The sequence below is a fragment of the Engraulis encrasicolus genome, chromosome 20, assembly GCF_034702125.1.
Source record: "Engraulis encrasicolus isolate BLACKSEA-1 chromosome 20, IST_EnEncr_1.0, whole genome shotgun sequence".
In the NCBI taxonomy this organism is placed as follows: domain Eukaryota; kingdom Metazoa; phylum Chordata; class Actinopteri; order Clupeiformes; family Engraulidae; genus Engraulis; species Engraulis encrasicolus.
In genome coordinates this window covers 17778939-17795410 of record NC_085876.1, presented here as the reverse complement: position 1 = coordinate 17795410, position 16472 = coordinate 17778939, and the positions used below count along the sequence as shown (strand labels likewise).

The following is a 16472-nucleotide window of genomic DNA, read 5'->3' as shown; positions in this document are numbered from 1 at the left end:
CCTCTGTGCGTCTGCGCGCGTATGCGATTGGGTAGTGTCATAGAGCTACGAGACATCGCAGAGATGAAACTGAACAGCGCTGAGCGCTGCCTGCATTGCTCTTGCAAACGCGCTTTATACGTCGGTGGGGCGGGGTGAAGAAAAATCTTGTGCCTCAAGCCATGGAAATGAAATTTTAGCCCTATCAAATATGAATGCAGTGCTAGTCTATTGTAGAAAATAATAACCAGGGGTTGGACTAGGGCCTACATTAAAATCTTAATCAATATTCAATCTATAACCAATATCAATGAATAAATTACCAATATATTAATTAATCAATTAATATATTAGGCCATGCTTTGGCGGGGCCCGGGACAAAGACACCTGAAAGGGCACCAAACCCATGCCCTACTGTGGCCTAACGGTAGGGCACTCGTCTGCTACGTCGCCGACCCATGTGACGGAGGTGTTCCCGCACTGTTCGTGCCCCTTGGGGAGCGAACCTGCCACCTCGTCAACTACATCGTTTCGGCAATGGGAGTCACAGTACGAGCGTGCTGAGCTAAAGGGCCAATCAGATAGCCCAACTTTACCGCACTGTATTGAGGCTTTGGGAGGGAGGTTTACTAACGTTCCACACCGAACTCTGCTAGTTGGCCTCTGTTACACTCTCCCCCCTAAACTTCACTCCCATCCGGGTTACGGCACCACTCTGACGGAGGTGTTCCCGCACAGTTCGTGCCCCTCGGGGCGTGAACCTGCCACCTCATCAACTACATCGATTTGGCAATGGGAGTCACAGTACGAGTGCGCTGAGCTAAAGGGCCAATCCAATAGCCCAACGCTACTGCACTGTATTGAGGCTTTGGGAGGGAGGTTTACTAATGTTCCACGCGAAACTCTGCTAGTTGGCCCCCGTTACACCCGGGTTCGATTCCTGGCTCGGGTCCTTTGCCAGTCCTTCCCCGTCTCTCATCCCAACTCACTTCCTGTCTGTCCTTCATTATCCTGTCTCATAATAAAGGCTTGAAAAGCCCCAAAAAATACTTAGAAAAAAATAAGAAAGGGCCCCAAACCCAGGATCCAATTCTGGGCCCCCTCTATTCATGGGCCCGGGACAAGTGACCCCTTTGCCCCCCAATGTCAGCTTCCCTGAGCCTACTGGCTGAGGTGTTTCAGTGGTGCACAAATTATTTTTTTTGTGCAAAAAAAGATGCACTGAACTGTCTACCATCACCTGCTTAATCTTCAGTCTGACCACAGCAATGAATGTGAAAACATAGCTACAGACAGAAATTATTGATCTACATCCGAAAGGCCAACTATTAGCAGGCCCAAGTGCTATTAATTGGTAGACCTATTGAATAAATAGTGTATTTGATCTAATCAAATCATTTTTTAAGTAGCATAGCTGGATTGAAGGGAAACCCAGAGGGTCAATGGGTCAATGCACAACCCCCCCACCCCACACACACACGAAATCTCACTCCAACCAAACTTTGAAAAACTTGAGAGTCCTCAACACATAGTCGAAAAATACTATGTATTCTCATATTTTTCCACATGAGCAATTTCTTGAAATGAGATAGACTGTTCCTTTAAAATGCCTGGCCCATTTTCCCGTCCCAGCCCAGTCTTGGAAGGGAAGGGAGGAAGATGAGAGTTGTCTGCAAGTGTCTGCTTGTTCTGCAGGGTGGAGGATTCCATTCACTGTTCTTCTAGCTGGAGCAAGTAGGCCTATCCTTTGCTGATGCGGAAATAAATAAGCTTGTTTTCTGGTAAGGTAACTAACTGCATGTAACTAACCTAGCAGGGATTGGCATGAGAAAGTGTCCATCGTGATAATAACACACTGAAATGACACATATATCAAATTGAGTAAAAGTGGGATGGGAGAATAGCCTATTGGGCACATAAAGTACAATTTGGAGTTTAGGTTATGGTGTACTGAAGAGGTCGGTCAAGGAAAGCAACTGGTAGTTGATGACAGAAATATTGTGAGAGCTGCAAAGAAAAAGCCCAAAACATTAGTCATATCATATCATATAATATCACATCATCTCATATCATGTTATCATATCATATCGCCAACAGCCTCTGAGATCAGAAATAAAGGTACTAATAGCCCCTGACTTTGGTTCCTCAATCTGTCTCAGTCCATAACATTGTGCTCCAGAACCTCTGGATCTTCTCTGCAAATGTCTAAATTCAACATTCGGTCACAAGAAACATCTATCAGTCCTGTTTCAATACTTTTGTTCTCCTGGGGAAAAAACATGGGTTCAAACAAAAGGGTGTTAGGTAGGCCTGTTCAGACATCACACATTATTTTACCAGGAAATGACAGCTGGCATTGGCATCCAGTGGGCCGACCCGGCCCCCATATGGCCAAAACATGTTGGCCTTTTCAATGAATCAAATGTGATTTGATGAACCATTTTGGCCAACAGCTATTTTAGCTATTTCAATTTGAAGAGGGCCTAGGCCTACTTCACCTTTGGGCGTGGTAGGCTAGTTCTTTAGTTTAGGCAAAGAGGAAACTTCTTGTTCATCTTCGCTGACGAGTTGGGTGGCGCACAACTGAGAAGAAATAGCCCATGATGATATTCCCGGCTGTTGTGCTCAGTTATACAATCCGATTTCCTGCCCTCTCTCTCTCTCTCTCTCTCTCTCTCTCTCTCTCTCTCTCTCTCTCTCTCTCTCTGTCCTTTTCTTTCTTTTTTTGGAAACCGAGCGAACAAAAATGGGAGTGGAGGGAGCCGTTGGCGAAGTAAGCGCAGCATCCCAGTCGTCACGTGACACCATCTACTTGAAACGTGGCTGGAAAAGCTGAGTTTGCAGGTAGGAAAAGGCAGATTACAGTTGTGCCTCTACGTCCGTTGGGTCTGGGTCCTTTGGATTTGAAGCGGGCAAAGAAGGACGCGAATATGGTACTTGTTGTTTCTGATGCCAGGTCAGTTTTTATCGCGGATTTTAACATTTCAAATGGTCCCTCAGCGATGATTAAAAACATGCATTTCTGGAGAACTTTATTGTCAAAAGCAGATAGGCAACGATGCAACAAGACTATTTCGCAGACAAGAAGTAGGCCTAAGTCTTTTGTGATGTTTTTTTTAATCATTTAAAGGTAGGCTATTCCTCTTGGGTGTATTGCCGCCTGTTGTTTTGGTGCGTAACGGTTAGGCGCACTCTGGGCAATTTATTAATGGCCTGGCTTCGAAAACGTTGAAACAATATTTAAAGCGTTTGTGAAGCATGGGGTTATGACATATAGCCCCTAATTGATGGCTTAGCCCTATATGGTACGAATAGGAACTGTTCAAATGCCACTTTGAGTGAAGCCAGATGTGCACAGCACAGCAGCACAGCTGAAATTGCGCCAGTGCACTTCGTGTTGGGTTTGGCAGTAGGCGTGGCATCTTCTCCGCCCTCTCAATTTTGGCTTGGCCTAGCCTACATGAAACATTTTGAGAATATGATAGGCTAATATAATTAAGTAGTTGCACATTGACTTATAATCCAAAGTTACCAGTGACAATCTATCTAGTCCAAGCATCATGGGTGGGGGGGTGTTACAGATTCTAAGGGCCCAACAGCACTGACAGGGCCCCTGAAGGATGCTGATAACACAATTGATCATTCTGGGGGCCCAACATTTGAATCTTCCATGGGGCCCAATTTTTTTAGCAGCGCCCCTGCCAAACATAGCCTGGCTACATCGCAATTAAAGGCAGAAATATTTGTTTTGGTCACAAGTTGATAGAACAATGATTCGTGCCGTGGTGATAGGCTTACATGCCTATGAATGGAGATAATAAGGGTTTTTAGCCTACTATGACAGATACAGAACATGCAGTGCATTTTGAGTTATCTGACTGTGTGTGGTTGAAGTGGTTAACAGTCAGTGCCAAAATGTTTGATAGGCTTCACATCTTCATGACCTGTCAGGCCAACTATCACAAGACAGTGATTATTTTTTTTAATTCTTCTTATTATTTTATTTTTGACTATTAATGATAGGACAGTGAAGTTGGTGACAGGAAGCGAGTGGGGAGAGAGAGACGGGGCAGGGCCGGTAAAGGACCCGGGTCGGGACTCCAACCCGGGACAGCTGCATGGCAGACGAGTGCCCTACCGTTTTTTTGTTTTTTTGGGTTTTTTTTAAACCATAATTGGATCTGATTTAATAATAGTAGTAATAATAATAAGAAGAAGATGAAGACCAACAACAACAAGCGCAGGAGAAGGTGCTGTCTCTCCCATTATGGTCTTGTGATGGGGCAAGTCAAGAATCAGTCCTTTGATGAATTGGAAGCCATTTGAAATATTGGAAGCCATTGGAAGCCATTCACATAGGAGAGGTGTAACTTTGTGCTGGTGGTAATTTGTGTTGGAGAGTTTTGCAGGTGGTGAGTGAGCTTGTTTGAGGTCAGGTGCCTGATAGAATTGCGTTGCAGTCAATTGAGATGTTACTAAACTGTTCAGGAGTCGTCCAATTGAGTGATGGATCAGTGCAGGGTGCAGTCTGGAGATTTTCCTCAGATGTAAACAAGGCTGGACTGGTAATATGGCATACAGGGCATTTGCCCGATGGACTGTTGATGATTTTGGTCTGATTTTGGCCTCTCTGTGGTGTCCGTCCTCATGCTTCTACAGCAAGCCTCTTTGAGATAGTAAGATATTACCAAAGCATTTTGGCTGTTAGGGTCAAAATAGCTCATATTGGAAGACTAAAAATTTGTTAAAGGCTGTATTGTCGCTCACAATGCCTTGTGGACCGGTCTTGGCTAAAAAAAAATGCCCATTCTGATATTTCATCCCAGTCCACTCCTGGATGTAAAAGTGCTGTGAAAGTAGAGGAGCGATGTGAGAGGGTGCTGTCTGGGTAGTATTACTCTCAGACTTTTCACCCGATTTAATATACTGTATATATATATACTATTCAATATCAGTTATCATATCATATCAATTCAAAGGCTAAGTGAAAGTGCATTTGATATTTAGGGTGTTTTCACACCTGGTCCCTTTCAGCCATTTAAGTGAACTCAGACTTTTGACTCAGCATTTTCTGTGCATATGTGAACACCCCAAAGTTTACCTAGACCCCTCGGAAATGAACCGTACTGTGATTGTTATTGACATAGTCTCAGTACGGTTCGCTTATGAGTCCTGACAAGTCACACTTGTGACTTGGTGTGATCAATTGAGGAGGGCAGAGGACCGGATGTGATCAAAAAAAGGGCTGACGCACCAGAAAGTGGACCATATGTACGTATTCATTGATGTTTGGTTTTTATTATGTTTTCAGGATGAAGAGGATATTTCTGCTGCTTTGTGTTGGACTATTCCAGTCCCTCTGCTCAGCTCAGATGGTTAGCCCCACATATTTGTCATACTTAAACTTTGTATGTCTTTAAATTCAAGTAAAAAAAGGTTCGCACACAGGATTTTTTCTTCTTTGAGTTATTTTTTTCTTTTTATTTGAATAAAAAGAAAAAAAATAACTTAAAGAAGAAAAAATCCAAAGGAGCGTGCAAACCTTTTTTCCACAAAACAATAAACATAACTTTTTTTGTTCAGCACCAGGGATCATGCCCAAGTAACTCTACAAGTTTATATTCAAGTGATTCATTACACCTCCTCTCTCTATATAAAAATCATCCCCATATCCCTCTGATTTCACAAACAGCCCGAGGAGGAAGGTGGTGGAGAGGAGGAAGTGGTTGAACTGTTCACCACCCCTGCTACCAGGATGGGTGCTGCGGTGTCAGATTTTGGCTACAACTTGTTTCGCCAGCTGGATTCACATGACTCGACAGCTAATGCATTTGTGTCGCCGTTGAGTGTATCTATTGCACTTACACAGCTGTCAATGGGTAAGGAAACCTTCCATAATAAACTGTTCCAAGGACATGAATTTACCCCTACAAATGTTTAAACTTTCATGGAAATAAATACGTTTGCATTTATTCAGTACTCTGGTTTGTTTGGTACATATATTAATGTATATTTGTGATCATTTGGCATTTATTTAAATCAGACATACCTTTTATTTCTATTCAAAATGTGGTACTGTATTTACCATTTTGATCATGATCACAGGTTACGATGAAATCTTTCGCATTGTTGGCATATGTCAGCAAAGGTTTAAAGGGAAAACTCAGTGTAAAAGTGCATATTAAAACATCATAGTGATCTGATACAGTATTTGCTGAAGAATTGGGAAAAAGGAAAGAAAGAAAGGGCAAGGCCCTCAGGTAATCCCCCACTGTCATTGTGACACAGCACCCCATGCTACACTGGTCTGCATTTATGCCTCACCCATGTAAGGATCCACTCATACTCTACGTTTGGTAAACTACATTCGTAAATCTGTTTGCAAGTGCTAACACACAACAACATGTAGCCTACTTTGCCATTGGTTAGCACATGTCAAGCATTCCACACATATCTGTAACCCTCTCACACATAGGCTCTACAACGGGCTTACCCAACTGGTGGCCTCAAGGGAGCAGTGCGGCAGTGCGGCATAGTTGCACTGGAACAGTCATTCCTAAAACACGTTGTACTTTTTAGTACAAAGACGCAAACCTCTTAACTGGGTCTACTGGTCTACTGGTGTAGCTGATGTGTGAGAGCTGCATGTTGGATTTGTTTTCAGAATGTGTGGCTTTATCCATTCCTCATTGTCCTCTTTTCATCTTTTAAAGAATGAACATTGTGCTATTCAAAACAGTTGACGCACCACTTTTTGATGTGAGCTGTCATTTTTATCTGAAACAACAAACGCTTTGTCCTGTTCCAGGATGTAAAGCTTCCGAAATAGTTATTTTGTACAAACTATGTGTGGAGCTCGCGGCGCCACTCTCCTGTCGATATGAGCTCCCTGTCGAGATGAGCTCCTTTTCGATACGAGCATGCGCATGCATGTGCAACTCCATGCAACCATTTCTATGGGTGATTGCCCATCGAGCTGAGCTACCGAACAGCTGATCTTAGAGCATTTACCTCGATACCAACTGCAGCAAGCGCCACCACTGGCGGAGCTGTGCAGAACCGCATTCAATTAACCATCTGCTTATAAAGACTGAGTCTACAATTAACTAATGATGAACAAAACTTTAACAAATGTGTTTTTATTATTAGCTCCATTTTGTTCATACTTTATAAAATATCTACAAAAAATATGTTGACGATTTCACAAATCTTTTAACAGAGTATTATTAGTCATTTACAAACAATTTGTAAATGTTTGATAAATATAAAACATTAACATTTACAAGTCATTTACAAACATGTGTTAATGCTTTCTTCATCATTTGTTCATTATTTACTAAGTGTTATTAATGCTTTAAGCAGACATTAATATAGAGTGTTACCAATTAACCTTATTTCCATTTTCCTACACATTTCCCAACCTTTTACAACTTGGGGCCCAGCTGAAATTTTCACAAATGTTTGGTGCTAGGATTATTTCTTGACACTCCATTGGGCATAGCTGATTTTAAAAATGCATTACGCTTCAAACTGGTGCGTATAATCTCATAAAGGACCTTTAATGTGTTATAGTTATGACTACTTCAGTGCTCCTTCTGTATACAACCATAGTGGTGTGTGAGTGGTGTGGTCGATGCGGAGGTGCTACCACAGTGACAAAAGATCTTCAATCAGCAGCATGCATAAAAATCTCAATCTTAACCATTGTATTTAGAGTAGAGTAGTAGAGTAGAGTTCTTTTATTAATCCAGAGGGAAATTAAAATGTCTGACATTTTACATGAATGTACAAATACAAAAGATACACAAAGACCTAATACACATTATTGCTCATTGCAGTAAACATACAGCAAACATTTGCGTATTGTAGTTAACCTTACATCAGTTCACATACACACTCACTCTCTCTCTCTCTCTCTCTCTCTCTCTCTCTCTCTCTCTCTCTCTCTCTCTCTCTCTCTCTCTCTCTCTCACACACACACACACACACACACACACACACACACACACACACACACACACACACACACACACACACACACACACACACACACACACACACAGCTTGAAAAAAATATGCAAATATAAAGCATACACTCAGACCTACACATTATTGCACATTGCAGTAAACATAGGCCTATAGCACATACATTGAGTACAGCAGTCAGCCTTCCATCAGCTCACACACACACACACACACACACACACACACACACACACACACACACACACACACACACACACACACACACACACACACACACACACACACACACACACACACACACACACACACACACACACACACACACCTGAAGGCCGTTTTATCCGGCCCCCGATATAATTTTAACGTTATTCAGCTTCACATGAAATATTACATATTTTGTAAAGGAATCCTGGAAAATTCATTTGCAATAGAACTAAGTTATATTCTGGGAACCTAGAGACGGTGGTGTTTGTAATGTGGCAGCCTTCAATATAGGCCTAAAGTGAAGAGGAAAATCCTCGTTTGTGTTCATAGTACGGCCCTCGGAGGACTTTAACGGCCCTTGGATGAATTTGAAGTGGCCCTTCAATGAAAAAGGTTCCCCACCCCTGGTGTAGTGGCTAATTACTTTTTGCTAGGGTTTCGTGAGGTAGTGCAAGGTAGTGCAGGAGCTTGTGCCAGAGGGGTGGTGGGTGGGGTGGAGTGTAATTTCCTCTACAGCGAGGAAATCACAAACTATTTCAGAACAGACCTCCAAAGTGTAATATCCAAAACTCCCCCTTTAGGCTTAGGGCTAAGGGCGTAGGTCGCGGTCACCATAAACAAGGAACATGGTTCACTCTGACAATTAATCTGGTCCACCATTTTTAATTGTTTAATTACCTTCAAGCTCAGCTATTCAAAAATAGGTCATTTTGTGTGTAATAATAGTAATTAATATAGCTAATATTACTAATTACTAAACCGTATATTACAACTAATAATAAACATAAAGTAATTGGCACTAGGCAGGAGTTTCAAGTTAATAAATCACATTCACGAGTCAGGCGAAGCTTATGAGTAATTAATTGGTGAATGTTGACTCTCTCGAGCCCTTCCGCAGATTGCCCTATTTGCAATTTCTAATTCGCAACCCTGAATGGACGTCGCAAAAACGTATCATACCTCTTGGCAGTCACCTTGGAGACAGTAGAGTGGCTTTAAAGCTACGCTATAATATCATAGATAGGCTATAGAACACTAAATACCAGGTTTAGCTTTTTGGCATGGCCAGTCTTAGGCCAGGTGCCGTTGTCTTGGAACGAGGTTCCTACTGCCACCTACAGGGTAATTTGTGTATTGCCCCATTGGTGATGTTCATGTGTCACACCTGAACAAACCCGGCGGCGATCAAGTTGAGTCATTTTGTTCCAGTAGAAAGAAGTGGTCAGTACAACATCTAGTGTTCTGTTCTGTGTGGAATATCTTCCACACCCCCATTTCGGTCATATCAAAACCATTTGCTAGAGATTAAGGAATACAAACATCCTTGACTGTCCCAATTAATTCAAACTTACTCTGAATGTCTCTTCATAAGCGAAACTTGGCAAAATACGTTGTGATTAAAATGTCATGACAACTTTCATTGAAATCTGTGATGATGAGATCCAAAAGTGTACTGGTATGACACGTAATAGCTCTTTCTGGTTATGGTGACCGATTTTTGTAACCATGTACAGTATACCCATATATACTGTCTTTCAATGAGTATACCGTATTCCTCTCAACTTGCAACCACAATTTATGTTACATTAACATGTTTATATGTCTACTCAGCTTGGTGGAACTGGATTTCACCAATCACTTAAAATATGTGTTGTCATGTGGGGCAGCCGTGGCCTAGTGGTTAGAGAGTTGGTCTTTCAATCTAGGGGTTGCAGATTCGAATCCCCCCTGACCTCTCCCTACATCTCCATCCATGGCTGAAGTGCCCTTGAGCAAGGCACCTAACCCCACATTGTTCCAGGGACCGTAACCAATACCCTGATAAATAATAACTGTAAGTTGCTTTGAATAAATTAAAGCGTCAGCTAAGTGCAATGTAATGTAATGTAATGGTGTGCAAGTTCCATTGCACGGTGTTGTTAATTTTCTGTGTGCAATGGTTTCTTACCTTCTTCTCTGTCATTTCAATGCTTTTGTTCCATCTTGCCTAGTCGCGGCTCTGAATTCTGAAAACTTCATCCATCCGTGTGAAACACAAGTGGAACATACTATATAAAGTGAGTGAAAATAATTCAAAGAAGCTTCGGCTCGAGCAAAAAAATGCCAAGGGTCATTTTTTTGTCGTGGAATTATTTGAATAATTAACCCAGACTGGTGAACGTGGACATATTTCACTGAATAAAACATACTGAACATACAGAAAATGCTGAGTCACAGGTCCGAGTTCACTTAAATGGCTTAAAGGGACCAGGTGTGAAAACACCATATGCAATTTCGGTGCATATGTGAACACTTCAAAGTGTACCCAAACCCCTTTGAAGTGAACCTGAGACCTTTATTGATGTGGTCTCTGTACGGTTCGCTGATGAGTTCTGACAAGTTACACTTGTGACTAGGTGTAATCACTTCAGGAGAAAGGCAGCTGGTTCTTTTCGTAATACACTCACAATGTGAACAAAACAGAACTTATTTTTGAGTTATTTTTGCTATTGGTTCACTTTTTGGTCCACTTAATGAGGACTGAGTTCGGTTCACTGAAAGGGAACTAGGTGTGAAAATACCCTGAGACAAGAGTAATCTGCTGTGAATGTAGGGCCTGCAGAATCTCCTTGACCCAAGCAAAACAAATTATGTATTCATTATTCATCATTAATTATGTATTCAATTTTATTTAATTGGATGAAATAATTTATCTATGTAGCCTACTATACAATTCTTATAATGGCACAAAAGTTATCCATTCAGCAAATTTGAACCACATTATTCAATAGTAGGACCCCCAAAAAGCAAATAAAATAAACAAAAAATAAACAACTTCAGCAAATAAAGAAACAAAACAATCCTAATACATTCTCATACTCCACTAACGAATGAAAGTGTGTTTTGGCTGTTGTGTCACTCAGAGCTGTAGTCAAGACCACCTTCGTACAGTCCAAAACCAACTAATCGAGACCAGGTCAAGACCATACATATCTAAAGAAGTTTGAGTCACAGACAAGACAGAGACAGAGTCCAAAAAGATTACAGTCTGAGTCAAAACCAAGTCACATGTCAGCCTACAGTTCATCGATAAGCCATATTTGGCAAATCCACCGACAGAGACTGATACATGTCTGAGTCCAACAAAAAGCGGGTAGAGGACAAGTTCAAGACTAAAAACAGAAATGGACTTGAGAATAACAGCCCTGAGGTCTATACTAAGAATCTGGTTCAGGAGTAAACCAGGTTAAGTTAAGAGGTAAATCATCTAATAGAAGAGCCTGCAGTCCTCCTTTTCTTAACAACACACAGGACTCCAGGGTTCTATTAGATGATTTACCTCTTAACGTAACCTGGTTTACTCCTGAACCAGCTTTGTAGTATAGGCCCCTGGTGTCACCATCTCATCCTCTCCTCTCCTCTCCTCTCCTCCTCTCCTCCTCTCCTCTCCTCTCCTCTCCTCTCCTCTCCTCTCCTCTCCTCTCCTCTCCTCTCCTCTCCTCTCCTCTCCTCTCCACATGCAGGAGCAACAGAGCAGGCGGAGAGGGAGCTGTACAGGGCTTTGCGATATCACACCCTTCCGGATCTGAAGATACATGACACACTGAGGGACCTGCAGCTGGCACTGAAGTCACCTGGGAAAGGCTTCGTCTCTATAGCGCGTCTCCTTCTGCCCAGGAGTAAGTATATTGTGTGTTATGTGTTATTTTTAATTTTTAATTTTTTAAAATAGTTTTTGGGGCGTTTTTGCCTTTATTTAGATAGGACAGTGAAACAATGACAGGTAGCGGATGGGGAGAGAGAGACAGGGAAGGGTTGGCAAAGGACCCGAGCCGGAATCGAACCCGGGTCAGCCGCGTAGTAGACGAGCGCCCTACTGTTAGTGCCACGGTAGGGCCAAGTATATATGTGTTTGGGCAGCTGTGGCCTTGTGGTCAAGGAGATGGGCTTTAGATCAGAGGGTTGCAGGTTGGAATCCCACCCTTACACTCCCTATCTCACTCCATGGCTGGGGTTGCCTTGAGCAAGGCACCTAACCCCACATTGCTCCAGGGACTGTAACCAAAAGCCTGCACTTAAAATGACTGTAAGTTGCTTTGGATAAAAGTGTCAGCTAAGTGTTAATGTGTTGAGTGGGGAAGAAATGTTGTGGGATAGGAGGTTGGTTATATGCGGTTGCATTTACATGCAGCTGTTTCTTTACCTTTTGCTGTATTTACTAATTCAATGCAATGCAATGTTTTTTTCATGAATACTATGTGTTTGCCGTTTTGAATTGTTTAAATTCCACTGACGCGCGCGCGCGTGTGTGTGTGTGTGTGTGTGTGTGTGTGTGTGTGTGTGTGTGTGTGTGTGTGTGTGTGTGTGTGTGTGTGTGTGTGTGTGTGTGTGTGTGTGTGTGTACCTAGGATTGCGATTGAAACCCGACTATCTTAACGGCGTGGAGAGGTCTTACGGTGTGAAACCTTTTACACTTTCCGGAACACCTCGTGATATGAAGGCAATCAATGAGTGGTTTAAGAGTGAAACGGGCGGGAAGATTACTCCATCAATTGGTTCACCAAAACGAGGTGGAGGGATCAGCTGCGTGGGAGCCACATACTTTAAAGGTAGCAGTAGTAGCCACTTCAAAGTTACTTGTACAGTAGTATCCATTTTAAAGGTAGCAGTAGTAGCCACTTAAAAGTTACTAGTACAGTAGTATACATTTTAAAGATAGCAGTAGTAGATACTTAAAAGTTACAAGTAGTATCCATTTTAAAGGTAGAAGTAGTAGCCACTTAACAGTTATTTATACAGTAGTATCCATTTTAAAGGTAGCAGTAGTATCCACTTAACAGTTACTTGTACAGTAGTATCCATTTTAAAGACAAAATTTGCTACATTACATAGGCAATGTTATAATAATTATGAGCTAGCTAAACTAGCTGTGCGTTAATCTGGCCCTGGTGGATTTACAAGTCGAGGGCCGAATTGAACCATCTGGCGGGCGGTCTCCGGCCTCCACCCTCCGGCCTTATGTTTGACCCTCCAGCTGTAGAAGCCTTTCAATTCATGTTTTCATTTGTGGTTTGATTCCAGGTAAATGGCAGACTCATTTTAGCCAGGCCAATCAAATGGAAGAGTTCCAACTTGATGGAGAACAGCCTGTACGTGTTCCCATGTTGCGCCAGGCAAATTACCCTCTAAAAATGGGAAAAGACTCAGACATTGGTTGTATGGTAAGAAATGATTATATCATGATTCACAAAATATGCAGCTATTGAAAAATAGTTCATGATTTACAAAATAGACTTACAAATAAACCACTGCATCCCCTTTCCGGCACCTATGATGTGAATAGCTGCATAGGCTATTTAAAACTCGTTCCGGCGCCCTTGATTCATATGATGTGGCCATAATGGTCACATTTGTCCTTGTGCTTGTGTAACAACGCACGCCATAATTTCTCCACACTGATGATAACTTTCAATCATTCCTCCAGATGGCACAGATTCAGATGGAAGATGGAGTCAGTATGTTTGTGTTCCTGCCAGATGACGTCACAAAGAATCTCACACTAATAGTGGAGGCGTTGACAGCGGAGTTTGTACAGGATTTGTCCATGAACCTTCACCAAACTGAGGCAGAGCTTGTACTTCCAGCTCTGAAGCTCAATTACAACACGGACCTGGTATCCTTACTGCCTAATTTGGGTAAGCCCACCATTTTTAATGCAGTGGTAGTCATCATAATTTACCATGTAGGATACTTTCTTAATGGTGTAGAATGATGCAGCATGATTTAATTATATAGAACAGGCATTCTTAAAGGACAACTGCACTATTTTGAACATGAAGCCCATTTTCTGAGTTGTCTGCAATGTTTTAGAACCCCACTCATTGTTTTTTTTAAGTTTGCTGCTGTCTCCGTTATTTGGCTAATCTAGATTTCGTCTAAATTGGCTTTACAATGGCCGTCAATGGGCATATCCAAATATGTTCTTAAAAACCACCCTAAACACAAGGATCTATTTTAGTATTTTAGTCCTCTGGAGGATTCTGATGAAGATGTATATCGGAATGTTAGTCTTAATGACCGGAAAAAAATAAATGACAGAAAATAGACATCCGTGTAGCACAAGATTTTTCTTCCTTTTTATTTACTTATGAGTTAGTCCTGCACTGGTTACACCGGATTGTTACTTTAGAAGCACGGCGTACTGTTTTCTTTTGTTTCATAAAATGCCAATGATTTACAGGGCTCTCTGACTGGCTGGCCAATACGGACCTCGTCAAAATCACATCTCAACTCGCCAAACTCTCCGCTGTCCATCACAAGGTTGTCATGGACGTTTCCCCAGAGGGGTCGCAACGTGTTGCTGCGAGTGGTGTGCAACATGTGACTTACAAGGTGGACCGTCCGTTTGTATTCTTAATTCGCGACGAGCCAACAGGCACCCTTCTACTGGTCGGCAAAGTGCTGAATCCACAGAAGTAGAGCAAGCGTGTTTGTTGCTCAACTCTCGCAAATCCTGTTTTGCATGTTTGCAAATAAAAAACTCAGCAGTATCTGTCTGTCTGTCTATCTGTCTATCTCTCTGTCAGTCTGACTATCTATCTATCTATCTATCTATCTATCTATCTATCTATCTATCTATCTATCTATCTATCTATCTATCTATCTATCTATCTATCTATCTATCTATCTATCTATCTACAGAATCTATCTGTCTATCTATCTATGCATACACCATGATGTATTAGTGTGGATTTTTCACACATTATGTATACATTTCAATGAACAACATTTCAGTGAACAACAATGGCAAACAATATTTCAATTATACAGATAAAGAATTCACCGTCTACAACATTAATGTCTAATTGTCAACTCATTGATGTATTTTTTTTGTGTCTTCATCAGGGGCGGTTCCAGACATTTATTCTTGGGGTGGCAAAGGGGTGGCGAAGTGTATTTCAGGGGGGCATGCTCCTACACTAAGGGGAAATTATAAACACTATAAAATCGACACACACACTTATGTGATACAGGGAATCCCTTAAAGTGAAACCCTGCAACCTAAAGTTCTATGTCTGAAATGATGTCAAGCATTAAGGCTATTGGTCACAATCAGGGCTCTTAATTGGGGTGGCAAATCATATTTCTGGGGGGGCAAATGCCAGCCCCTGCCACCCCTTAGAACCGCCCCTGGTCTTCATATGTTGTGTCATTTTTCTGCAATGCCAAACAACAGACCTGTTGAGCAGGTAGAGGGGATGGAGGGGAGCGTAACCTTGAGATGGGTAGTTCTACCAAGAAAGACTCGATTGGCCAAATGAAATTCAAGGTACTGTATTTGAAGGGTGTCGTTGCAAAACGGTGTATATCCATTTTGTAGAATGTTTGGAAATTTCAATTTTTGTATTTTGCATTCCGTTGCATTGCATTACAAAATGCATTTTATATAGGTTTAAAAAGTATGTTCCCCAAATATTTGAATGGCAAGAATTCACACATAGGTGATAGGACCCCTGAACAGTCATTCTCAATAATAAAATGCAAAAGTCAAAAGTGGTGGATACACCGTTTTGCAATGAAACGTTTCATTTATTGACAACACTGAGGAAGCCAGCAGTCGGCCTTCACAGGACGGGAACCAAATATGTAAATGTTAAGATTATTTCAGAATGGAATTTGATGTGATATTCATATAGAAACAGACACATTCTGAGCCTCCTCTGGCATTTTCTAAATAACTTTTGAAAAATCAGGGCCTCTGCACATTGGCCAAACTTTGATTCCATTATTTTCAATACAACCCCACACACTGGCGCCAATGCACGGACATCTGCGGATGTTGGCTGGCATCTACAGCAGATTACAGAGTGAACCATCAACCCAGGACCTCGATGACTGCAGCAGACGATCTCAGCATTATTTGTAGTTTCAAGGCTGGAGAGAAGATACCAAACTGCGTCTGAAGCAGAGACCCATCGCATCACCTCCTCACATAGGGAGCAGCAGGCAATGGAGGCTGAAGGGGAGGAGGTGGGAGGCGTTGACACCGGCGTACTCTAGTAAGCAGAAGAACAGAGACAGACAGAAGGTTTTAAATGAGCATGCAGGCATCCTATTGGCTGTAGGTAGATGGATGATAATGTGAGAAAGCTGGAATACCCGAGAACTAGAGCAGTGATTGGTTGGTTAATGCAAGTGAGTACCGGTAATTCAGTCTGATCTCCAAAAATTCTGTGCTCCTGGACACGGATGTTAAGGACACGAAATCCGTGTCCAGGAGCATGGATTTTGCCAGAATTCCGTGCTCCTGGACACGGAATTGT

General features: G+C 42.0%; 1 protein-coding gene across 2 annotated transcripts; it reads left to right on the top strand.

Moving 5' to 3' along the window:
* The first annotated feature begins 2708 nt into the window (after positions 1–2708).
* Positions 2709–14996, top strand: serpinf1 (serpin peptidase inhibitor, clade F (alpha-2 antiplasmin, pigment epithelium derived factor), member 1). Of its 2 annotated transcripts, none has more exons than XM_063185531.1 (8): positions 2709–2823; positions 5291–5354; positions 5672–5858; positions 11673–11828; positions 12558–12758; positions 13231–13370; positions 13634–13844; positions 14390–14996. In XM_063185531.1, exons 2-8 carry the CDS (start codon positions 5292–5294, stop codon positions 14626–14628), a joined length of 1197 nt encoding a protein of 398 aa, XP_063041601.1. In that variant the 5' UTR covers positions 2709–2823; position 5291; the 3' UTR covers positions 14629–14996. The 2 variants fall into 2 exon arrangements, with proteins under 2 accessions (XP_063041601.1, XP_063041600.1); XM_063185530.1 differs by lacking the exon at positions 2709–2823 and adding an exon at positions 2828–2935.
* Positions 14997–16472: the final 1476 nt, after the last annotated feature.

Bases quoted from the DNA above. Each gene is read 5' to 3' on its own strand.
- serpinf1 (XM_063185530.1), top strand. From the start codon at position 2,910: ATGGTACTTGTTGTTTCTGATGCCAG. The intron at 11,829-12,557 runs GTAAGTATATTG...GTGTGTACCTAG, and splicing joins GCGTCTCCTTCTGCCCAGGA to GATTGCGATTGAAACCCGAC. The intron at 13,371-13,633 runs GTAAGAAATGAT...TCATTCCTCCAG, and splicing joins ACTCAGACATTGGTTGTATG to ATGGCACAGATTCAGATGGA.